The sequence below is a fragment of the Drosophila subpulchrella genome, unplaced genomic scaffold, assembly GCF_014743375.2.
Source record: "Drosophila subpulchrella strain 33 F10 #4 breed RU33 unplaced genomic scaffold, RU_Dsub_v1.1 Primary Assembly Seq26, whole genome shotgun sequence".
Classification (NCBI taxonomy): Eukaryota; Metazoa; Arthropoda; class Insecta; order Diptera; family Drosophilidae; genus Drosophila; species Drosophila subpulchrella.
In genome coordinates, this window is record NW_023665556.1 from 673,493 (window position 1) to 700,143 (window position 26,651).

At 40.2% G+C, this 26,651-nt stretch overlaps 1 protein-coding gene across 5 annotated transcripts in view; it reads left to right on the forward strand.

Moving 5' to 3' along the window:
- LOC119559610 (putative serine/threonine-protein kinase haspin homolog) overlaps nucleotides 1-26,651 on the forward strand; it is a 126,545-nt gene that overhangs the window by 33,839 nt on the left and 66,055 nt on the right. For 4 of the 5 annotated variants that reach the window (XM_037872637.1, XM_037872638.1, XM_037872639.1 and 1 more), the window contains 2 exons: nucleotides 12,017-12,220; nucleotides 12,279-12,574. In XM_037872637.1, coding sequence (XP_037728565.1) covers nucleotides 12,017-12,220; nucleotides 12,279-12,574 — 500 coding nt within the window. Of the gene's footprint in view, nucleotides 1-9,269; nucleotides 9,392-12,016; nucleotides 12,221-12,278; nucleotides 12,575-26,651 lie in introns of those variants that run through there. The other variant, XM_037872641.1, reaches the window with a different exon arrangement.

The following is a 26,651-nucleotide window of genomic DNA, read 5'->3' on the forward strand; positions in this document are numbered from 1 at the left end:
CGCTCGTTCCATCTCCTGTGTCAACGAATAGTAGTCAAAATCGTAGTCTTCTGCCTTGTCCTCCATTAACTGCCAATACCATTTGGTGGCCGCACCTGCCAGCAGAAGATGGAATTCACGAAAGACTTGCTGGCGGCTGAGGTCGTACAATTCTTGTAATCGGTCTACGCGGAACAGGAAACTTTCAACTGTCATGCCGCGACCGCTTCCATCGAACTTTAGGTTCCATCTGTCTAATCTGACGTCTTTTGGTCTTGGTCCCTGGAATGATGAGCTGCGGTCGATCTCTGGATGCAGTTGGTGACTCGTCTCCCTCTCGTTTGTTCTGGATTGCCGGTGGGACGGGGTGTCCATCCGCCTGGGTGTTCTTAACCGGTGCATCTGGCTACTAAGCATGTCCTGCGTTACTGGTTCCAGAGGCGGGGTCTCTTGGTATATCAAGAAGCTGTCCGTTGGATTCGGAACAGTTCGGGGCGGCGAAGGCAGTCCCTTCTGTTCGGGTCTCCTGGGTGTCGGAGACTGCAATTCTGTTATTTGTGCTTTCAGCGCTTCTATCTGGGCACTCATTCCACGCTGCATTTCGTTGCTCTGCCTCAAGAGCTCCATCAAGCTTTGTTCACGTCGCTCGGCAGCCTCTAAGTTGTCCTCCTCATGCCTCTGAAACTGGGGAAGCATACTTGATCTTCCTTTCGGCGGTCCTAGGGGTAGATTCTCCCCACCGGCGGCTCCTTCCATTTCAGTATATTGGTCCAAATTGTTTTCTTCGGACAGGGTATCTACCTGTCCTGGCTGATTCTGTGCGAGCTCCCACGGCTCTCTTTCAGATGAGTCTCCTAGCCTTGGCGCGCTCGCACTCCGGGGTTGGTGGTTGTCTCCGCGCGTTGTTGCTCGGGTCACTCTTCCGGTGCTGGGTTGGAATAAGACCTTCTTCTTGGCCCCCTTCATTTATATGATTGGACCTTTTTTAAAGGCCTCCGCTTTCTTTTTATAGATTGTCACTTTGTGCGAATTAATACACGCACTAAAATTTGTCTTCACTTTTTTTCGTTTTGGTATAAAAGGTTCACGTGATTCTTTTCAAAACACCCGGTCAGCGATGTATATGCTGAATAAGTCGACAATAAAAATGTTTATAAACTGGGGGTGCTTCTCTCTGCTTCTCAAGTTTCTCTTCGGTCAAGAACCGTCCGATACTTACGCCCCAAAAAAAAAACAAAATAAATTTCCCTAACTAGGGGTGTTAGCCGCTTCTACACAACGCGGTTCCGCTAAGCTAACATGCCCTTACTTTCCCTTTTTCTAGACATCCCAAATGTTCCAAACGGAATGGCTGTGTCTAGATAAGGAATCTGTCCAAAAACCCCCTCCCGCCAGTCGTCGGAAAACAAGTTGTTTGACCGATCATTCTCGGGCTCCACAACCGTCTCCTATTTCTCTGGACTCGAACCAAGCAAACGACCTGACCAACTAGCCTAATACGTTGTGGGGCGTCGGCCAGAGAAACTAAAAATCGTCCACCGCCCAAATATGTCAAGGGAAACAGCAAAAACTCGAACCAAGCAAACGACCGGACGAATGCCCAGTACGTTGTGGGGCGTCGGCTTTGCGTTTCCTGTCAGTTCCCCCACCCCCATTCTGTCCTGGATCGACAAACGAACAGTAGACCCGCACCGCAACTGCTAAATGCGTAATGCTTGCGCTCCTGCTCTTTCTGGACTCGAACCAATTCAAACGACCGGGCAAATGCGTAGTACGTCGTGTGGCGTCGGCCAGAAAGCACCTATAAATTGTATTTACGTTAATTTTAACAAGTAGTCGTCGACACTTAGTTATAGGTATAGTATTATAAAAAAAGATAACTCATAGTTCTTGATTTAAGGAAGTTCTGGTAAATTTGTCCATGAACAAAACAGAGAATTTCTAAGGTTAAAAACATTTCAAAGTCAGGCCTCTATTCTGCGACAAAGTTCTGATTGAGTGGCCACTCAACACTGACAGTCACAGAAGTTGGGGACTTTACAGTTATTAATTTAAAGACAAAAACAAATAAGTAGGTGCATATTTAAAATTATTTAAGTTCCCTGCTCTATAAAATAGTCAAATTACTCATGGCAAATAAAGATGGAAGCTTTGCCATACTTAGGTGCATCCACTCCGATACCGCAGGCATCGAGATGGTTGACCCTAATAAAATTCCTTAAGGAATATGAAAAATCCTAGCGTTGGGCGCCAATTCTGTTACGTGGGCATATTAGTGCCCGAGTCCTGACAAGGACTTGGGCCGAGGGAGAGGCGTCCGATATTCTGGCACCATTTGCCGGCATAAGCTACGTCGTATTCGGGTCGTGGGATCTTGGTAAGCCTCTCTCCTCTCCAACATAACGAGAATAAATATTAAAAGTGCCTGGAAAATAATATTACTTCATAAAGTTCGTCGGTCGTCAGTCCACACTGCCCCACAAGCTTAGCTGTAGCTTGATCGCAATACGATCGGGCTGTGTTTTGGCCATATTCCCTCCCCTTCACACATTCGTGTGCCAATGGATCGTCGCAGGCCGCGCAATGCGATCCCCTATTGTCAAGGTTGTCCGTCAAAAGTTATGTCATTGTTCTTGACCTACTCCACTTCTCGCGTCAGCACACCCCCTTAATAGAGCTCTAGCACTTCATGTTTTGATATCCTTTAACATTACAAATTTATTGGATAATATTTATATCGGCGAGTGCCGTGGATGAATAACATAATGTTGGCTAAATCATATGGAAATTAAACTAATTGACAATATTTGGTTAGCGGAGAGTATCGAATTTACCACCTGTGAAGGTGCACACATCAGCAAAATGCTGACTACTCACGACTACAAAACGTCGCTCAGAGAGCTCTTGCAATTGTACATACAACAACAAGGCTGATACTCGCCGCTGGAAAAGTTTATAGTAGTCTATAAAACTGTAGGATACTGCACGGATATTTATATATGTATGTTTATAAGAAAGGAACCGTGTTCCGACAAACTTACCCCCTCTTTAAATCCTGGGCGATGAGATCTCGACGCTCCGGATCCTGGGCTTTGGAAAATATTATATTGGATATATATATATATAAATATACGTGCACCAAAATACGGCTGTTCTTAAGTATACCAATTCACTTAAACACAAAATATATATATTTCTATTATGCCAGAGGCATGCGACTTCTTCAACGGCTGTTCATCATGATTCGCACTTTGTCTATCGATTCGGTTGGTTTAAATGTATTTCAGTGCATGTTTGAATGCTTCCAATGTTTTTTTTGTTGATTTTCACTTGTTCTCCAATTGTATTAGTAGAGGATATTGGTCTTTGGTTATGCATGAGTTCACTTTGGGTTGGCTCGATTAACACATTTATGTTGCATCACAACTTTCTCCGACGTATGCTATTGGTTGCTACGCCTCTGAACGGATGGCTCCTACAGCTGAACAATCCTCAGGAGCATGGGGATCACGGGTACTGCGGCTACAAAACATCACAGTAGGACAGATGTCGTCCTTATTGTTGATCCTCTCCACGTTCTTTGATAACAATGGCGGCGCTGGTCCAACACATAAGGATCTTTCGAGCAGCGATGTGTATCCTCCTCAAGGACTGTTGGATATGGTGGCTGGTCCTGGTGGCAGAAGACTCCGTGGACGACTACCCCAGGGAAAGTCGTCTTCCCTCGGAGCTGCCGGCTTCCGTCAGCAAGACACACAAATGGATTCTTCTCCCCAAGCTCTATTTGTCTAAGGTCTTTTATACCAGACTAGAGCTTTTACTTGGCTGCCGGTATGGATCGGATAAACTAGGTGTTCCCACCTAGGATTACTGTTTCTTGATATCTGCTATCTTGGGAGTCAACGGCCGGCTGTTGCCCTTTGCTAGCTACCGGAGTATGGTTACCAGTAGGTTGATCGTGGCCGTTGTTCTGGCCACGCGACACCCGAGAATTGCCGAATTGCATTTTCTTCTGCCTTTACCAGTATGAGTCTGGTTAGTCACATGCACCCCTCCTCCTGTCTAAAGATTCGTCGTTGTTTCTCTATGTGAATCTTTCTATGTGGAGGGCGTACGTAACAATTGTAATCATAAATAACAACGAGACTTTGCCTTATAGGTTCTATGGTTATAAAAAGGATGTGCATGATTGATGTGAAATAATGATGTAAACACCCGGATTATGGAATTTCCTAATGATTTCATCATAATCTAATCAGGCAAAGCTTTCAACAGCACGGTCAACAATTTGCAGAAAAAACTAACTGATTTTAACCTACTCTGTAAGGCCCTTCGTTTCTCCTTTAACTCAAGCAAATCTGTGATAAATAATGTCAGCAGAGAATGTAAAATTGTTGTAAATAGCTGTCGAGAATGCGGCTTTGCCAAGTAAAAGAAGAAAGGAAGTTAACTTCGGCTAGCCGAAGTTTGTATACCCTTGCAATTATAAGAAATAATCAATGTTAGTAACACCATGTTAAATTTTTAAGGATTGTTGCTAGCTTCAGTGATATTTGTGTAAAATTAATCAAATATTTTATATCCCAGAGTAAAAGAAAACACGATCAAAATCAACAAAGCAAAATTTTTTTTAAAATAATTATTTCATTAACTCTTTGACCGTTTCTTTGACAGCTATATGTTAGAGTCGTCCGATTTTTATTATATTTAATTCGAAATTCTTAAAAATACAAAAAATGTTATTCCCAATAGTATAAGAAAATATGTCAAAAAACACCGAAGCTATGATTTGTTTCATATTATTTTCCCACCAATTTTCCGATCGTTCCTATGACAGCTATATGATATAGACGTCCGATCTTGATAAAATTAAATTCAAAACTCAAAACTAATTAAAAAATGTTATTTCCAAGCGTAGCGTAATGTTAAAAAACTCCAAAGAAATAATTTTTTTTTCCGATTATTCCTATGGGAGCTATAAAATATAGTTGTCCGATCCGGCTGGTTCTGACTTATATACTACCTGCAAAAGAAATAAGACTTTTGGGAAAGTTTCAGCCCGATAGCCTTAAAACTGAGAGACTAGTTTGCGTAGAAACGGACGGACAGACGGACATGGCTAGATCGACTCGTCTAGTGATGCTGATCAACAATATATATACTTTATGATGTCGAAAACGTCTCCTTCACTGCGTTGCAAACTTCTGACTGAAATCATAATACCCTCTGCAAGGGTATAAAAGCACTTAAAACTATGTATTTTAAGACACAAGAGACCGAATACAAATAAAACTTTTCTTTCGTATATAGGATATGCGGTAGACACCCCTTTTTGGGTAAAACCATTTCTAGCAGAAGATAAGAGTCGAAACAAAAAACAGTTACTCCTGTACTGTCATGACTAGTATTGTGGACTTGGGCAGTGGTGCTAGCAAAAGCTTAGAAATTGCTCAAGCTGGAGCTCTAAGAAGATGTGTTGGTGGGCCTCCTGTCACGAGTAAGCATGAAATCTTTGTGCTTGCTGGTTTGAGGTCGCCTATCTTCAGGGCTAAATTTTTGACCGCCAAGGAGTTCCTTTGCGTGACAGCCCAAAACCCTGTATTTCGATGATATCAGGTCTTCCCTGACTGAAACAGCGTATAGGACTTTGGTTACTTTCAATATTATTGTAAATTAAAAAGTGCTAGTCAAGTGCAAGAATGAGTATTAAACCGAGAAACTTTTTGTTTTTTATGGGTAAATCATAGTTTAATACTCTAGGAATGGAATATAATTTCCACAGATGCTTCAGTAGGTCCTGGCACAAGTGGCATAAAATGGCTTATGATTTCTGTTATAAATCTATGTACAAATAAGCTGTGATGGTACTCGATTGCCTTGGTGCTATAAACTTAGTTAAAAACAAAAACTCTGTTGCGTATATGGCTCAGGAAACACATGATATAATTGAAAACTCCGATGTACGAAGGTTAAAACTAGCTTGAATCTGAATGCCAAGTCCCAACTTTCTAGCTTTTATAGTTTCTGAGATCTCAGCGTTCATACGGACGGACAGACAGACGGACATGGCTAGATCGACTGGGCTAGTGATCCTAATCAAGAATATATATAGTTACATATACTTACATACATTCCGACGAATCTAGTATACCCTTTTCAACGTACGAATTTATGTGATTTCTGTAACGTACCTTAATATGCTGAGTACATGATCAAAACTAGTTTGTAATTTGAAAAAGGTTTTGCCCTTTGAAGGTAACGTGTTAAATGTATTACAAGTTTGCAAAAAAAAAATATTTTTTAGCATAAGGATATCAGTGCGTATTATAAATAATATGTATTCAACCTTATCTTATTTCTTACGTAACTGAACATGTCTATGTATATATACACACATGCACGCAAATCCTGTTGTCAGTATTCTTATTTTCATAAGTTTTCCTCCTAGATTATATTTATTCGCACATTTTCGTTCAATTAAATGTTTATTTAGACGCCTTTTTAAATTGTCCGTTAAAGTCATCTATTTAAATAAAAAGCAACCATTACAAGTATTGTAAAATAGTTAAAGAAAAAAATACTCTTCTAATACCTCATGTGGTACTTTTTATACCCGTTACTCGTAGAGTAAAAGGGTATACTAGATTCGTCGGAAAGTATGTAACAGGCAGAAGGAAGAGCTTCCGACCCCATAAAGTATATATATTCTTGATCAGGATCACTAGCCGAGTCGATCTAGCCATGTCCGTCTGTCCGTCTGTCTGTCTGTCCGGATAAACGCTGAGATCTCGGAAACTATAAGAGCTCGGCTATTGAGATTTGGAGCTTAGATTCCTAAGCTTCTTACGGAGCGCAAGTTTGTTTCAGCAGCGTACCACGCCCACAAACCGCTCAAAACTGAGGGTCATACAGTTTTGATACTAGAATAAAAGTTTTAACTGAAATGTATTGCTATTATCAATACCTATCGATTGACCCAAAAAAAAGTTTGTCACGCCCACTTTAACGCCCACAAACTTCAAAAAATCGTAAATATGAACGTGGATATCTGAGAATTGGGATCTCAGATTTAGATTCCGTAGCCTTGTAAGCAGCGCAAGTTTGTTACGCGAATATGCCACGCCCACAAACCGCCCAAACCTATGACGCCCACAATAAGTGATATGTATTGGTCTCCTCAAAACCTATCGATTGACCCAAAAAAAGTTGGCCACGCCCACTTTAACGCCCATAACGCTTAAATCTGTCTACCGCCGGTAGGTGGCGCATTTCAATCTGACTTTGCTGCTTGCATATATCCATTTCCCTTTGGTCCCTTTAGCTGAGTAACGGGTATCTGATAGTCGAGGTACTCGACAACAGCGTTCATCCTTGTTTTTAGTATGCGGTTACCCTTGGCTATTTTCATATGCCAGAGAGCGAGACAGTAAGATGTGGAGGCCATGACGTCACAATGAATAAAGCGGAATAGGAAAATATTTTGGGAATTGGTTAAGGAAGCTGGCATTGACTATAGCGTTCAAACTTGTTTTTTAGTTAAGGTATTATGAACTGTTTTCGACCTTTATGTTCGGTACGCAAACGATGCGACTTAAATATAATTTAACAAGCGCAGCGCTAAATGTGGTTCGTGTATCACAAACTTCAAAATAAATTTCAGGCCATTTCAGCGCTTCACGATTCCTGTAGCACCAAAATTATACAGTTAGGATAGCAGTTTATCTCATGAATGCAATTCTAAATCGAAATGTGAAGCCAAAACATAAAATCATTATAATTTGCAAAAAGGTTTTGTTGTGGCGCTAATTTTTTTGTTTGTTTTGTCAGTAACTTCGGAACCAATAAACTCTCGAAAATTAAATGAAACGCAATACGTTTATCGTTCACTACCAGTACCCGCTGCGACGTTGTCCGTGACCATTAGCAAAGCATTCCTAGTCTACTATCAGATAATCAGTTAATCAGCTAAATGAAGCGCAAGAGAGGTGGAGATATCAAACCTGCAAAGCAACTTTTTTTATATTGCTTAGAATTCTTTTAAGATTACGTCCTCCCATACCATTTTTAGGCTACCAAATCGACCAGTTCTAATTGATGAACAAAAAAATTTCGGCTAGATCGACTCGGCTTATGATCCTGATCAAGAATACATGTTCTTTATAGGGCTGAAAACGGTTTGTTCTATATACATACTAGACACTAATCATTAGCACTCCAGCTACAAAAAGACTTTTAGCTTTAAAACTAAGCTACAAGTTTGCGAGAAGCGAACAGACGGCCATGACTATATCGACTATATACTGTATGCTTCTGACATTTCAGTCTCATTTACTACGTTGCAAACTACTGACTAAAATTGTAATACGCTGTGCAAGGGTATAAGTACAGCAAGAGATAATTATCCTGTGTTAAAACATCTTTTAATCATATTTATCGGCGGAGATATATAGAAGAAATTTATGATTCGACTTCTAGGTGCCATGCATCAAGCTGGTTAGATGGCGAGAGCGAATTATTCATTTAAAAAAACGTTGATTAACTTTCAGTTTAGCATTTTAAGCAAGGACATGTAAGCTTTTTAATGTGTGCCTGTTAGTCGTGGCATTGTGTGAGAAGCCTTGGCTGCAATGAATATTAGCTCTGCAGGCACCACGTCAATACATGTTCTTTTTTAGGACAATGAAGGCATATAAAAGAATCGACAAAAGTATCTTCAAAGAAGTTTTACGGAAGGTCTGCAAGCATTTATGGTATTAAATAGATGAATTGTCTGTACTGTATCTATTTGATGATGATATAATCTGAAATCAAAACTTAAGCTAGTTGCCGGCTTATTCAAAAACACATTATCTGGAAAAGTTACACGGGTCGTCATAAGTATTTTGACGAAACAAAAGTTAAATATACTCATAATTTGAACTTACTTCTTGTAAACTTTGGCATCAATGGAAAGGTAATTTAAATGCCGTGTGAATGATATGATACTTTTCTTAACCCATTCGGTACTTATTGAAAAGGACGAATTTGTGTGAAAATCTACTTTTTAAACTTTTTTTTTCGTCTTTAAAACTGAAATTTTTTAATGCAAAAAGTTTTTCCAAAGAAAAACAATAGTAACTACAAAAAGAATTTTTCAAAAATCATTTTGCATATATTGCTTATGATATTTCGAAGGTGACAATGTAGGAAAAAATTTTGTTTGAAAAAAAAAAATATGGCTCAAATGCATATTTCTAAACATTTTCAAAAAATCATAAAAAATATAAGCAAACTGATTTTTACTTTTTTAGGTCGTATTCTTGTGCAAACATGTCCTGCACTGAGCAGACCAAAAAAAAAAAAAACAGAAACCAAAGTGAGTGGGAGAATTCTTCAATCTGCGACAACAATCATATCTGATCTGAAACCCAAAGTAAGCACCAACCTGTTTAAGTCCTTTATGAAGTCTAAGCAAGAGTATCCAGTTTTGCCGACATGGGCAGCGGGGAAAGCAGATACTTTGAAATTGCGCAAGCAAAGGCTCTGAGAAGGTGTGTAGGGGAACCACCGGACACCAGCAAATACGAAGTTTTGGCTGAAGTAATGCCGCCAATCTTCAGAGTCAAATGGCTCACAGCCAAAGAACTGTTCAAAGTAAAATCATTAAACCCATCTCTTTTTAATGAACTTAAAAATTCACCAGCAGACAACACAACAACACGGCACTTTTTTTTCGTTTCCAGCAAGATCGTTATTCAAGATAAGCTTCTGTCCAAAAGCAAGGTAGACTACTCAAGCGAAGAAGAAAATGCGCTATATAGTGAAGTGATAAATTGGTACTTGAAAAACGGCTGGAACATCATATCCACTGATACTTCCATAAACGCAGAGACTGTTGGGATAGGGATTTTTGAACTACCCAGCACAAACGCACATGTTTAAAATAACGGCGGCCCTATCCTATGTAGAAAGAAATAAGTACAAACATGCTGTGATCTTCTGTGATAGCCTAGGTGCAATTAGTTTAGTAAAAAACAAGAAATCTGACTCGTACTTAGTACACGAAATTCACAGCACAACAGAACAATTAAACCTACAAAAACTTGACATAATGTGGATACCACGGCATAGGGGTATCCCTCTAAACGAAAAGACTGGTAGTTTAGCTAAGTAAGCCATTAAGGAAGGAGTCGGTGTAGACTCAAACTAAGCAGCAAAGAAGCCTTTAGGGAGATTAAAAACATAATAGAAAGTAGATGGAACGAGGACTACAAGTTAAAGTGAACAAACAAAGGAAATGGAAAGCTAAAATCTTAAACAGATTAATGACAGGACACACATATAACAAATCCTTTTTACACAGAATAAAAGCTGTAGACTCAAATCTGTGTGAAACTGGCCATATTCCTGAACACGCCGAACACAAAATCTTTGACAGCCCAAAATTTACCACTCTCCGAAAAAAATTAAAAATCTATAGATATTACAGAAACTTGAACCAATTTTTTCAAGCAAAGGAACCACTCCACATAACGGAGTTGGTAATTTTTATAAACAGTGCAAACTTAAATTTCTAGTTTTACTTTTATTGATTCCCGTAAAAATTAATATTTAATTTTTGCAATTTAAGTCGGCAATTGGCCAACAGTCAAACCTATAGAGCTTACTCCACAGGAAGTCTTGCCCAAAACCACCTTCTGTGGATTTCTTAAAAAAAAAGGAAAAAACACCAAAAAGCGGAGAAAAACAAATAAAAAGAAAAAAAGAAAAAAAAAACAAGAAAGGAAGTTAACTTCGGCAAGCCGAAGTTTGTATACCCTTGCAGTTATAGTTATTAAATTTAAAAATATAAAAAATGATATTCCCAATAGTATAAGATAATATGTCAAAAAACACCGAAGCAGCCATATGATATAGTCGTCCGATTTTGATAACATTAAATTCAAAATTCAGAACGATTAAAAAAATTTTATTTCCAAGCGTAGGAGGTTATATGTCAAAAAAACAGCGAAGCTATAATTTGTTTCATATTATTTTCCCACCTATTTTCCGATCGTTCCTATGGCAGCCATATGATATAGTCGTCCGATTTTGATAAAATTGAATTCGAAAACTAGTTAAAAAATGTTATTTCCAAGCTTAGGAGGTTATATGTTAAAAAACACCAAAGATATAATTTAAAAAAATTTTTTTTCCCGATTATTCCAATGGGAGTGTTTGTGGGGAAGACAACAAATATGCCACCCTTATATTTATAATTAATAACGCACGAATAGGTTATATTAAAATGTATAGCGTTTATTCGGAGCGGCAGACGGACTGTGAATGTATAAAAAGCTTGGCTCCAAGATCTTCATATAGACATATGCAGGCTTACAAAGTAGTTGCTGAATAGATAAGCGACAGCTTTATGGGTATAAGAAAGAAGGCGAAAGATAAGCAGAGAGCTATGCAGGTGCCGTCGTACACCTATGCGCGCATGACTAGGCGCTGGCGATCTGCTCCGAACAGGGAGCTATAAGATATAGTGGTCCGATCCGGCTGGTTTCGATTTATACACTACCTGCAAAAGATATAAGACTTTTGGGAAAGTTTCAGCCCGATAGCTTTAAAACTGAGAGACTAGTTTGGGTAGAAACGTACGGACAGACGGACAGACTGACAGACGGACATGGCTAGATCGACTCGTCTAGTAATGCTGATCAAGAATATATATACTTTATGGGGTCGGAAACGTCTCCTTCACTGCGTACACTAGTACAAAAAAAAAACTAAGATAATATTGTGGGCATGGGGTAGCACGCCAACCTATGCAACTACTCTTGTCTGTTGTTTCTGAGGAAAAACGACTTCACATCGTCAAAGTGGGCCTGCCAGAAACACGGTCGCAAATTTTGTTTACATGTCTGCGTGAGCGTATTATAGTACGCTTTCAAACCACCAGTATAATCTGTCGAATGACTAAAAACTCAAAAAAAAAAATATTAATGTTTACGAATTAATAGTGAATCTTTGTTTTTAAATGGATAATACTAACGGTCCATGCTTTCATTTACAGGTATCAACAGTAAATGGAAAATACCCACAACACTTTGTAAAACTTTGGGAACGATATGACGATGAAAAAGGATCAGAGAATGACCATCCTGGACTTTTTGAAGAAAATCAACTTTTCGTAGTTTTAGAATTACATTTTGCAGGAAGTGACATGTCAAATGTTATATTTTTTAATTCGGAACAGTCATATTACGCATTGCAACAGGTGACTCTTAAATGTTATTATTTTTAAAACTGTTTGTACTGAATTATAATGTTTGTAGATTATTCTGACTTTGGCTGTTGGTGAGGAAGATTATCAGTTCGAACATAGGGATCTCCATTGGGGAAACATATTGATAAAATCTACCACTAAAAAACACATTTGTTTTAAATTTAATAACACTGACTTGATTGTGGATTCGAAAGGAGTGAACATAACTATTATTGACTATACTCTTTCAAGAATAACCATTGATGAATGCTGCTACTTTAATGACCTCTCAAATGATGAGGAACTGTTTCAGGCATCAGGAGATTATCAATATGATATTTACCGAATGATGCGTAATGAATTAAAGTAAGTATTTTACAAAAAAAAAAAACAATTATACTCTTCTTATAGTAATGTCCTAGTTATAACGTGAAACACAAATATTACAATTTCGGCTCCCCTTGATCCATGCTTGCTGTTTGCTGACTTTTTTTGTTTTTTGTTTTTCCCGGACATTTCGTCATTTAAGCAAACATGTTGGTGTGTTCGCCGTTTGTGGTTCGCACTCACTTTCATAGAAATTTGTTCGACAAAGATAGAGAGGATTCCATCTAACTTGCGTTTTCGCTCTTCTATTATGCTTTGTAATGGACGCAACTGGTGAACATAAGATTCAAAGATCTGTAAGGGACAACCCAAATCTTCGTGGCTGAGCTCGCTTGAATCGGATTTCCTGGCCACTTTGACCTTTAAGTTTTCGATTTTGGTTTCCATTTTTGAGCGCTGCGGTGAAAAGGAAGTCAATTGTGCTTCAAGTGGCTCTTCTGCTATATCCTTTGTCATATGGCTTGGCTCGCTTGAATCGGATTTCCTGGCCACTTTGACCTTAAAGTTTTCGATTTTGGTTTCCATTTTTGAGCGCTGCTGTGAAAGGAAGTCAATTGAGTTTCAAGAGGCTCTGCCAATGTCGGATTGGTTCCCAAATTTCATAAAATAAACGTATAACTCTATGCAGCCACGCGAACTTTACTATTTGTCTGGGCCAAACACAGCCTTGATTTTATGTTCTCCAAGACTAGCTCAAATAGTAATATTTGCTTGGTTTATTAGACGTTATAATGTTTATTTGCTGTCTCCATAGGGCAAGAGAAGAATAATGATAGTTGTCAAAAACGCGATAGTGATTTTGTCGTTTACTGAAATACATACTCGCGTAAAAATACTAACTTCATTTGTGGCTGCAGATTCGGTTAACACTTTTGGCACCATTAACTTCAAAGAATTTGTTTTAAAATTCATCGGATTTTATTTAATTTGTCAATACCTATACCAGTTCGGATGTTAGGTTGCCTTCCTACCCTTTTAAATTACTTTCGCTTAATTTGACTAGTATTGTAAACCGTAGAATATAACTTAATGCTATTTTTACGTCTTTCATTTCTTTAAAAATCTGTAAGAAATCGATTTACCAACGGATTGTCGTGATCAATGGCGCATATTCTCCGTTAAGGTTCAGCCTTCAAGATAACAACATAAAACTAATTTCGGTTGTTAGGCGTGTATTTTTAAAGAAGCCATTTATGCCAGCGTTTTTGCATTTTTCCAAATTTTTAAACTAAACTTTTTCTAAACTAATGAATGGAACTCAATGATGTTTTTAAGAAAGTTAAAGGGCATTCTATTACCTGTAAAATGAGTCTTTGATGACCGAATTCGGTTTATCAGAACTCGAGTTAGAAAATAAAAAAGTGCGAAAAATGTTTTTTACACCAAAAAAAAAATTGGTACCATAGAAAAAATTTTAAGTGCCCTTTTCTTAATCAGGGGGATGTACCTTACCGGAAAACAAAGGTTTCCTTGAAGGCGTATTTCATCAATTTTTTTGACTCATAGTCAACTTTCGTGTGTTGTCGAATTCAAGAAACGGTGTTTATGCACATTAGCAATCAGCCCATTTCATGAAATGAAAGGGTGAAATGGCCACCGCATAAACGCAGTATATCTCAACCAGAACCCAACCTACGTTAGCTCAACCTCAGCGCAGTTCCCGCATCGCCTAAGGTCCGACATCGCAGTAACCATCGTTACCATTGCTGCGACGCGATCAACCTGCCATCAAAGCGTTTCCGACCCCATAAAGTATATATATTCTTGATCAGGATCACTAGCCGAGTCGATCTAGCCATGTCCGTCTAAGGGTGAATCGAATGCCTTGGTGAAATCTGTAAAAATTTCATCTGGTTATATGGTTATTCTGAAGTCATTTCAAATTGCTGTGATAAGCTCGAGTAAATTCGTTGTTGATGGGCGCTTCATAAATCCATGTTGTGCAGAGGACATAATTAAGGTGCATTGCATTTAGAATTGCAATAGGTTTTCCTCTGTAAGGATAGTAAAAAAAGTTTGGTTGGACATAGCAGCTATAAAAAAGTGGTATCTTTTGAAGTCAATTGCAAAGGTTTCGAGAAATATTTCAAAATGTTAAAATAGATTTTAAACTATCCTTGCCCCAGTATTGGGGTAAAAATAGTTTTAAATTTTCTTTCACTGGCTAATAACTTTTTTATTTTTAATTTGATTGGGGCATTTTGACACCAATATTTTAGCCTCATATGGAATAGATTTTTTTGTTTATTTTTAAATTTGTCTTCATGATATAAAATTACTTTTATAGCTTTTTGACGCGGAGGACCGCATTTATGTCAACTTTGTTTTTTCTTTAGTTGTCTAGAGAGTACCATTAACCACTGAAAAATCGGCAGTGTCAACTTTTTTTTCGCAGGTCTCGACCGTATTTTTGAATGATTGAGGATAACAACATCTTGGGCCATCGAATTCTCGTTAGCAGGTGCAATCATCTTTGGCACCAGCACTGGTAGCATCACTGGCACCATACAAACTTTATATATACAGTGGTCCTCATAGACTGAAGCCACTGCCACTACCATAAACTGTTTTCTTAATATCTTTTTTGAACATATTTATTTCGGCCTGAAATTTTTTGCATTTTGCAACACTGTTATTTAAGCAGCTGATCACAGTAAAAAAATAACAAGTAGGAATTCGGGGTTCTAAAAAAATTGACTAAATGTCAAAAAGGAGTATTGCGCTCTGCTCATATACTTAAGCCACCTTGAGCTAAAATCGTCAAACTTGTGTTTTTGCGGGAAAGTTGTGCTAGTTATTTTATAAACTAAAATGTTGAATACTAAATACGTTTCCCAAAACTATTTGACCGCTATGGCTAAAAATAAAAATACAAATCCGGCCGAAAGAAAGCTAATATGGGAATATTACGAAAAAAACACAAGTACTCTACAAATTTTTTAGACTTTACATTTTTCGCGTGGCAAAGTCAGAAATGCCATTGCATTTTATAAGAAACATGGAACTTGGGAAAATATTCCACATGAAAAGCCCAGAAAAACCACTTTAAGCGACGATAGACGGATTTCCAAAATCAGTAAAGCCGATCCGTCCTTGACTTCGACGCATAATTACATTTTGCAGGAAGTGACATGTCAAATGTTATACTTTTTAATTCGGAACAGTCATATTACGCATTGCAACAGTTGACTCTTAAATGTTATTATTTTTAAAACTGTTTGTACTGAATTGGAATGTTTTTAGATTATTCTGACTTTGGCTGTTGGTGAGGAAGATTATCAGTTCGAACATAGGGATCTCCATTGGGGAAACATTGATAAAATCTACCACTAAAAAACACATTTGTTTTAAATTTAATAACACTGACTTGATTGTGGATTCGAAAGGAGTGAACATAACTATTATTGACTATACTCTTTCAAGAATAACCATTGATGAATGCTGCTACTTTATTGACCTCTCAAATGATGACGAATTTTTTCAGGCATCAGGAGATTATCAATATGATATTTACCAAATGATGCGTAATGAATTAAAGCAAGTATTTTCAAAAAAAAAAAAAACAATTATACTCTTCTTATAGTAATGTGCTAGTTATAACGTGAAACACAAATATTACAATTTCGGCTCCCCTTGATCCATGCTTGCTGTTTGCTGACTTTTTTTGTTTTTCCCGGACATTTCGTCATTTAAGCAAACATGTTGGTGTGTTCGTCGTTTGTGGTTCGCACTAGGCTAATTAGAGCGGCTGCCAAATCATTGACACACTTAGTCCTTAAAAGGTCCATTGTGGTACCGCGTGGATCTGTATCCCCTTTCTTAAAAATCTGCTGCCTTTATTGCAGCTGGCTTAGCATAATTCCCATCCGGTTGCTTTAATGAATTTTATTATTCGTTTTAGGCTTATGTTCGCCAGTTCAGATAGACTGCTCATGAAGGGATTCCCTAAGTGGTACAGTCTAGATCTGCTCAGGGCCGGGCAGGAACAGAACAGGTGTTCCACCGTTTCCTCTTCCTCCTCGTCCCTGCAGCTTCTGCAGACATCGTTTCGGGGCGCGCCCAATCTGCTTGCGTGTGTGCCAACCAACCAGTGGCCTGTTAACACTCGTATTACCATTCCGCACTCGGTACGGTTTAGTCTTAATAGTTCCGAAGTTCTCTTCGCGTCAATGATTGGCCACGTGTGGCGAGAGATGCGACAGTGCTTAACATGTGTCCATGCTAGGCTCGCAAGTTTCTTATATTGGTTTTTAATGTTAAGCTTGCAGGTGGCCATCGGCATACCAATGTTCTCCTTGTCCGGAAGGAGAGGAACGGTAGTGCCATGCCTGGCCAGCTCATCTGCAATACAATTGCCTGTAATGTTCCGGTGACCCGGGACCCATATCAGGTAAATTTTAAACTGCAAGCCATCTCGTGCAGAGATTTGCGGCAGTTTGATATGGTGTGGGAGTTTGGTCGAGATAATCGACCTGATAGCCGCCTGACTATCACTATAGATGTTAATCAGTTTATTCTGACAGTTTGCATCGTTCAGAAGCATCAAAGCTTCAATTATGGCAAATACTTCCGCCTGGAAGACGCTACAGTGATCCGGAAGTCTGAAGGATTTCCTGATATTAAGTTGGTCGGAATATATACCTCCTCCGACTTGATTATTTAATTTTGAGCCGTCAGTGTAGAAATTGACTGCCTCTGTAGGGCCCGGCTGGCCTTGCTCCCAGTCTTCTCTGGTTGGGAGCAATGCTTCAAAGGGGGTGTGGATGTATTCAATAGGTTTGCATAGATCTGTACTGGGTGGGATATAGATAGGCTTAACTATCGCTGTGTGTATCCAGTTGACGATTTTTGGGGACATGTCCCATTTCGTTCCGATGGCCTTTTTGCAGGAGTAGAGGGCAATTGTTGCCTTCCTCGTTCTCTCTTGGCTGTTTAGTCTCCATGTCAGACGCTTATCTAATACTAACCCCAAATACCTGGCGTTGTCACTGAAGGAGAGAGAGCAGTTATTTAATATTGGTGGGTTTAGTTGAGGAATCTTGTATCTGTTTGTAAACAGCACCAGTTCCGTTTTCGAGGGGTTTACCCCTAGACCTCTTTCTGTTGTCCAGTCAGAGAGTATTTTAAGTTTGGCGGTCATTAGATCGCATAGTGTCTGAGGAAATTTTCCTGAGAAAATAATGGCTACATCGTCCGCATATGCCACAACCTTGCATCCACCCCCTTCCATGTAGCACAACAGCTTATTTACTGCGATGTTCCATAGCAAGGGGGAGAGTACACCACCCTGAGGGGTTCCCCTGTTCACGAACCTTGTTTGTGTTGAGATTCCTAGGGTGGAGGTTACCATTCTGCTCATCAGCAATTTATGGATTAACTCCACGACTTGGATCTCAACACCCAGGTCGGTGAGGGATTCGGTTATGGCTGTAGGGAGAACATTGTTGAAAGCGCCCTCTATGTCCAGAAATGCAGCAAGTGCGTATTCCTTGTGATTGAGTGACTTTTCGATTTGGCTGACTACCGCGTGTAGAGCTGATTCGGTGGACTTGCCTTTTGAATATGCATGCTGCGCTGCTGATAACTGTTTCGAGTCCATGACTGACCTGATGTGCAGTCCAATCAGTCGCTCAAAGCTCTTAAGGAGAAAGGATGTCAGACTTATGGGCCTAAAATCTTTCGTCATCGTATAAAGACTACCTTTGTTTCCCTCCATGTTGATGGCAACGTTCCTATCCTAAAAATGGTACGGAAAATTGTCTTTAGCCAATTGATGGCAAGTTGACCTGCGTGTTGGATGTGCGCAGGTGAGAGATGATCGGGTCCTGGTGATTTGAAGGGTTTGAAGCTGTTAATGGCCCAACTTATGTTGCGTTCGGAAAGAAGCGTTTCCAAGTCAATGCTTAGACCTGCAAGATTTTCTGGGAGACGTTCTACCGGGAGACTACCCGGAAAGTGGGTGTCTAGTAGTAGGCTTAGGGACTCCTCACTAGAGTCTGTCCACGAGCCATCTGGTTTTTGAAGGTACCCCAAGGAGGGGGTTGTTTTGGAGAGGATCTTCCTAAGCCGAGCTGCATCGGCTGTTTCCTCTATGTTTGAGCAGAAGGTCTGCCAAGCTGATCTTTTTTCTTTCCTTATGGCCTTCTTGTAGGAGGCTAGTTCTAACTTGTACTGTTGCCATTTTAGATCCTCATTTCCTGCTTTTGCCCTGTTAAAAAGGGTTCTGCAACTGGATCTGAGTTCTGAAAGTTTCTGTGTCCACCAAGGAGGCTTTTTGGTTCCTCTCGGCTCCTCTCTCGAAAGCCGAGTTGCAAGCATTCGTGAACATCCCTACTATGTTATCAAGACTGAATATATAACTGTTGTCATTTGGGGGTTCTATTGGAAGAATGTTTAGTAGGGCTTCCCTATAAGCGCGCCAGTTGGTACGTCTATAGTTGACGAATTCAGCTGGAGTAGAAGGGTCTAGTGATAAAGTGGTTTCTATAAATCTATGGTCAGAGAAAGAGTGTTCGTTTGAGACTTCCCAGTTTCTGACTGCTTCTAGCAGATTACCTGACACCATGGTAAGGTCAATAACTGTTTGGCTATTTTTTGTGATAAAGGTTGGGGTATTACCCCTGTTGCATAGAAATAGATTTGAGCCAAGGATGAAGTTAAAAAGAGACTCACCCCTGTTATTGCTTGTTGGGCTACCCCACTGAGTATGGTGAGCGTTTTCGTCGCAGCCGATTACCAGTCCTATTTTGAGCGCCTCGCTATCTTTGACCAGTGTCCGGACAAGCTCGTCTGGGGGGTCTTCCTTCTCGAAGGCCATGTAGCCGCTGGAAGCTCCAGACTTGCTACGGTGTTGTCTCCGTTGCTGTAATTATGAAGCAGAAATATGCTAAGGTGCCTTTTGGCTAGAATGCAGGTTCGAATTTTACCTTCTTTTGGATCAAGCAGCAGCTTGAAATCTTTGGTACCCAGTCCAGCAACCTTGCCTCCTACCACCCAAGGCTCCTGTATGAGTACTAGATCTGCCCCGCCGTCAGCCAGGCGGAGCAGGAGGGCAGCCGACGCTGCTTTACTGTGATGGAGGTTCACTTGCAGTAGTCTTAGCGACATTTGCCGAGTTCCCCTCCACCACTATGACGTCCGCTTCCTCGCTGCCGCTGAGGTCGCCGTCGTCTTCGTCCGCCGGATTCATCGCCTGCATCCCTCTGCTTAGCGACGCGTCGGTTGAGTAGCCATCTTCCGGTTCATCATCTCCAGGAGCCTCTATCTGCTCGGGAAAGACCTGCTCGGCTGGGTTGCCGGTCGGGTCCTCCTTCGAGTTAGAGTCTCCCTTATAGACTGTGATGCGAATGGCACTGAATCCGAAGTTCAGCTCTCCGTGAGCGGCCTCTATTGGGGATACTGACTCCTTATTCAGTACCACGATGGCCTGGCTGATCGGCCCCTCGTGAGGTTCCACTTTTACGACTTTCCAGTCGTGCGTGGGCAAATTGGGGTTGCATCTTTGCAACATAAAGGGGATGTCCTCCGGTGCTTTGATAGACGACGGCAGCCATATCCTCGCTCGCGGTCTGCTAGGGACGTCGCTCCAATCTAGTGCAACGATTTTCGCCCCAGGATACACCTCTCCGAGCTTCTCCGTCGCCTTCTTGTAGAGGTCAGCTGATCTCTGACTGTCGCAAGACACCACCTTGACGCTGCCCTGGAACCAGCCTGCGTCCTTGCAACATGGCGTCGGTTGGGGGAAGTCCCGGAGCAAAGCCATGCAGATGACCGCTAGCTGCTCCTCGACCGCCTTCCACTGGTTTCTTGGGATCCGGCCTCCGGGGTTTCCCTTGTCAACCAGTCCAATCAGAACCTTGTCCCGCGCTATCTCCGCAAATGACAGGTTCTGTTGGACCCTAGATCTCTTTGCCGCAGGTCCAGGCAACTCTAGAGATCGTTGTCTCTTTGGCTGTGCACTTACAGCATTAGGCTTCTCTTGCCCGTAGTTGGGGAGCACCGTCTTCGCCCATTCCACCTTCTTCAGCCATTCGACTGAGGGGTTGGCAATCTTGCTCCTGTTATGTGAGCGGAGTGTCTGCGCGGCAGTCCGCTTCTCCGCATAGGTGAATTTATTTTGCTCGGTGGTTGGAGCGACCGTCTTAGTCATACCTCCTGCAGTTTTTGGCGCCGGCGCGCACTTTGCAGAGGTGCTGGCAGACGACTGTCTTCCACCTATCACCCCCAGTTTGGGGTGCGGCCCTTTTGGGATAGCCCCCGAGCTGGTGCCAGCAAAGGCGGAGCCAACGCTCGCAGATCTTGTCGCACCCACCTTCTCCTCCGTCACGGGTTTCTTAGGAGTGCCCGGCTCCATTGTGTTTTTATTTTTATTTCTGTTGGCATTCATATTTGATTCCCGCGAGTTGCGGAGAAAGGGAAGGTCCACCCGGGCAGAGAACCGCGATGCCCGGGTAAGGCGATAAATAGAGCAGGGGCCGCCATCTCTCTGAGCCCACCGTAAGAGACTGAGCTAGTTTTTAACCCGGGCCCTCAGCCAGGCTGACTCTCGGCACGGTCCGATTTACACCTTAGTCCGGCCCTGGGTGAGATGTTGTGTGGGATAGGAAGGAGGTAGGTTGTGCGTTTGGGGAAACAGGGTTGTGTAGAGCAACTATTTAAATGCGGCTGAACAATTCGCATCGACGGTACTGCCGCTAAACAGCGACAGATACCCGCTGACTGTCCGGGGCTGTTTATTACAGAGGTTTCGGTCTGACGGAATCCGTTTGACCTAGCCTACTGCTATTCACAGCTGGCCTTATAGGCCGTTCGCTATCCGCAACCTGCGACCCGCTTGGTCGCCTCCAGCTAGGCGTCCTCGGAACCATCTCACAAGTTCCTTGGACCAAGTGGTTCGCACTCACTTTCATAGAAATTTGTTCGACAAAGATAGAGAGGATTCCATCTAACTTGCGTTTTCGCTCTTCTATTCTGCTTTGTAATGGACGCAACTGGTGAACATAAGATTCAAAGATCTGTAAGGGACAACCCAAATCTTCGTGGCTGAGCTCGCTTGAATCGGATTTCCTGGCCACTTTGACCTTTAAGTTTTCGATTTTGGTTTCCATTTTTGAGCGCTGCGGTTAAAAGGAAGTCAATTGTGCTTCAAGTGGCTCTTCTGCTATATCCTTTGTCATATGGCTTGGCTCGCTTGAATCGGATTTCCTGGCCACTTTGACCTTAAAGTTTTCGATTTTGGTTTCCATTTTTGAGCGCTGCTGTGAAAGGAAGTCAATTGAGTTTCAAGAGGCTCTGCCAATGTCGGATTGGTTCCCAAATTTCATAAAATAAACGTATAACTCTATGCAGCCACGCGAACTTTACTATTTGTCTGGGCCAAACACAGCCTTGATTTTATGTTCTCCAAGACTAGCTCAAATAGTAATATTTGCTTGGTTTATTAGACGTTATAATGTTTATTTGCTGTCTCCATAGGGCAAGAGAAGAATAATGATAGTTGTCAAAAACGCGATAGTGATTTTGTCGTTTACTGAAATACATACTCGCGTAAAAATACTAACTTCATTTGTGGCTGCAGATTCGGTTAACACTTTTGGCACCATTAACTTCAAAGAATTTGTTTTAAAATTCATCGGATTTTATTTAATTTGTCAATACCTATACCAGTTCGGATGTTAGGTTGCCTTCCTACCCTTTTAAATTACTTTCGCTTAATTTGACTAGTATTGTAAACCGTAGAATATAACTTAATGCTATTTTTACGTCTTTCATTTCTTTAAAAATCTGTAAGAAATCGATTTACCAACGGATTGTCGTGATCAATGGCGCATATTCTCCGTTAAGGTTCAGCCTTCAAGATAACAACATAAAACTAATTTCGGTTGTTAGGCGTGTATTTTTAAAGAAGCCATTTATGCCAGCGTTTTTGCATTTTTCCAAATTTTTAAACTAAACTTTTTCTAAACTAATGAATGGAACTCAATGATGTTTATAAGAAAGTTAAAGGGCATTCTATTACCTGTAAAATGAGTCTTTGATGACCGAATTCGGTTTATCAGAACTCGAGTTAGAAAATAAAAAAGTGCGAAAAATGTTTTTTACACCAAAAAAAAAATTGGTACCATAGAAAAAATTTTAAGTGCCCTTTTCTTAATCAGGGGGATGTACCTTACCGGAAAACAAAGGTTTCCTTGAAGGCGTATTTCATCAATTTTTTTGTTTTGTCGAATTCAAGAAACGGTGTTTATGCACATTAGCAATCAGCCCATTTCATGAAATGAAAGGGTGAAATGGCCACCGCATAAACGCAGTATATCTCAACCAGAACCCAACCTACGTTAGCTCAACCTCAGCGCAGTTCCCGCATCGCCTAAGGTCCGACATCGCAGTAACCATCGTTACCATTGCTGCGACGCGATCAACCTGCCATCAAAGCGTTTCCGACCCCATAAAGTATATATATTCTTGATCAGGATCACTAGCCGAGTCGATCTAGCCATGTCCGTCTAAGGGTGAATCGAATGCCTTGGTGAAATCTGTAAAAATTTCATCTGGTTATATGGTTATTCTGAAGTCATTTCAAATTGCTGTGATAAGCTCGAGTAAATTCGTTGTTGATGGGCGCTTCATAAATCCATGTTGTGCAGAGGACATAATTAAGGTGCATTGCATTTAGAATTGCAATAGGTTTTCCTCTGTAAGGAGAGTAAAAAAAGTTTGGTTGGACATAGCAGCTATAAAAAAGTGGTATCTTTTGAAGTCAATTGCAAAGGTTTCGAGAAATATTTCAAAATGTTAAAATAGATTTTAAACTATCCTTGCCCCAGTATTGGGGTAAAAATAGTTTTAAATTTTCTTTCACTGGCTAATAACTTTTTTATTTTTAATTTGATTGGGGCATTTTGACACCAATATTTTAGCCTCATATGGAATAGATTTTTTTGTTTATTTTTAAATTTGTCTTCATGATATAAAATTACTTTTATAGCTTTTTGACGCGGAGGACCGCATTTATGTCAACTTTGTTTTTTCTTTATTTGTCTAGAGAGTACCATTAACCACTGAAAAATCGGCAGTGTCAACTTTTTTTTCGCAGGTCTCGACCGTATTTTTGAATGATTGAGGATAACAACATCTTGGGCCATCGAATTCTCGTTAACAGGTGCAATCATCTTTGGCACCAGCACTGGTAGCATCACTGGCACCATACAAACTTTATATATACAGTGGTCCTCATAGACTGAAGCCACTGCCACTACCATAAACTGTTTTCTTAATATCTTTTTTGAACATATTTATTTCGGCCTGAAATTTTTTGCATTTTGCAACACTGTTATTTAAGCAGCTGATCACAGTAAAAAATAACAAGTAGGAATTCGGGGTTCTAAAAAAATTGACTAAATGTCAAAAAGGAGTATTGCGCTCTGCTCATATACTTAAGCCACCTTGAGCTAAAATCGTCAAACTTGTGTTTTTGCGGGAAAGTTGTGCTAGTTATTTTATAAACTAAAATATTGAATACTAAATACGTTTCCCAAAACTATTTGACCGCTATGGCTAAAAATAAAAATACAAATCCGGCCGAAAGAAAGCTAATATGGGAATATTACGAAAAAAACACAAGTACTCTACAAATTTTTTAGACTTTACATTTTTCGCGTGGCAAAGTCAGAAATGCCATTGCATTTTATAAGAAACATGGAACTTGGGAAAATATTCCACATGAAAAGCCCAGAAAAACCACTTTAAACGACGATAGACGAATTTCCAAAATCAGTAAAGCCGATCCGTCCTTGACTTCGACGCATATCAGAGGTCAAATTGTGGCAGATTATGGCGTGAATGTGTTGACTCAGACCATAAGAAGATGGCTAAATGAATTCGGGTTATATGGACGCATTACCCAAAAAAAAAAACATTGCTGTCTATTAAATATGTTAAAAATCGCCTTCAATTCGCCAGAGAGCATATTCAAAAAGGTCCCAATATTTGGAACATGATTGTTTGGAGCGGCGAATCCAAGTTTAATGTCTTTGGGAGTGATGGTAAACCATATGTACGACGTCCTCCCAAAAAAAACAAGTAGACGGAAGAAGACAGATAAACATGATGGCGCTTCGATTATGAACTGGGCTGTTTCACCGCATCGGGCGTAGGTCCCCTAGTGAAGATAGAAGGCACTATGAACGGCGAAATGTACAGGGACATCCTTATTAACAATTTATATGGAGAATATGCCGATAATTTGCCACTTGCGTGGATATTTCAACAGGACAACGACCCGAAACTCACCAGCAAGATAGTCAAGTCGTGGCTTAACCAAGAGGCAATCAATGTTTAGCAATAGCCACCGCAGAGCCCCGACTTGAACCCTATAGAGAACTTGTGGGGAATTCTTAAACAAGTCGTTGGCCAATAAAAAACAGCAAATAAAAACGATTTGTGGCGAATTTTGCAAGAAGAGTGGAAGAAAATCACCCCTCAACATTGCGCACGTCTTGGGGATTCAATGCCAAAGCGTTGATCCGCTGTTTTTAAGCAGAAAAGTCATCCCACTCAATATTAAAGTAAATTTATTAAAAGTATAAGGAATATTGGGCAAATTTTAACTTTTTCAACCATTTTTTTCCAGGTGTCTTAAGTATGTGAGCAGGACATTTTGGAGATGGTCTCAGATTTTTTAAATTTTTCGTTGGATATATATTTTTATAACTTGGTTATTCTTCTATTAGAACACTGATATATAAAACTAATGTGACACAAAAAATTGGAGCTGTGAAATAAAAACTTTTCTTAATTTTCGCTTAAATTCTTGATTGAAGTCTTGTGGCTTAGGTATATGAGCACCACTGTACCTTAACAAGATCCGTATTATCAAATATTACCTTCAACTATCCTTGCACAGGAAGTGTTTGCAGCTCTTGCGTAATATTCCTAAGAATAAAAAGCACCAAAATATTTGAAAAGAAAGGTACAAGATTGGCTCAAAATTTCGCATCACTTAAAAATGACATGAAAAAATCTCGAAAGTTTAATAAAGTGTCTCGACCAGAATGAAAATACCTTATCTAATCTGACATTGTCCGAAAATAATTCCTAACTTCATCATCTTATGGCGTTTAAAGCTCAAATTGTTAGTGCCCCCTCTAGTGTTATTATGTTTCTTCATTAAAAACGCTGAGGCTGATGTAGTGTCCAAATGGAGGATAGCTAGAACTTTAGTTTTGAATTTACAAAAGCATAAAATTTCTTAGGATTGGCAAGAAATTGGAATCAACATCAATTCATAAAATTTCTATAACATTCAGAAATATGGAAGGTGCTGTTAAATATTTTGTATGCTCGATTTGGAGCAAAAGTTTGTTTGATTTCTTAAAATAAATTTTGTTTGTTGCTGTTTTGCTTTCTTTAGGTTTGAAAGACCATTTTGAACCATGGCAGCTTGTAAGAAACATTTGACTAAGAAGTGAAGACACTGTGAGGAGTTATACATTGTGGCCTGCCGGCTACCAGATATGCGGCGAGTTAGCGCGTAGTAACGGCAAGGCGAAGAGAGTGAGAATTTTGAGACTGAAAGGTGTTACGTGGGCATATTTGTGCCCGAGTTCTGACAAGAACTTGGGCCGAGGGAGAGGCGTCCGATGTTCAGACACCATTTGCCGGCACAAGCTACGTCGAATTTGGGTCGTGGGATCTTGGTAAACCTCTCTCCTCTGCAACATAACAAGAATAAATATTTAAAGTGCCTAGAAAATAATATTAGTCCATAAAGTACGCCAGTCGTCAGTCCACACTGCCCCACAAGCTTAGCTGTCACTTGATCGTAATACGATCGGGCTGCGATTTGGTCATATTCCCTCCCCTCCACACATTCGTGAGCCAATGGATCGCTGCGGGCCGCGCAATACGATCCCCTAATGTCACGATTGCCCGTCGAAAGTTATGTCATTGTTCTTGACCTACTCCTCTTCTCGCGTCAGCACACCCCCCTTGGTAAAGCTCTAGCACTTCATAGTTTTGATATCTTTTTACATTATAAATTTATTGGGTAATATAT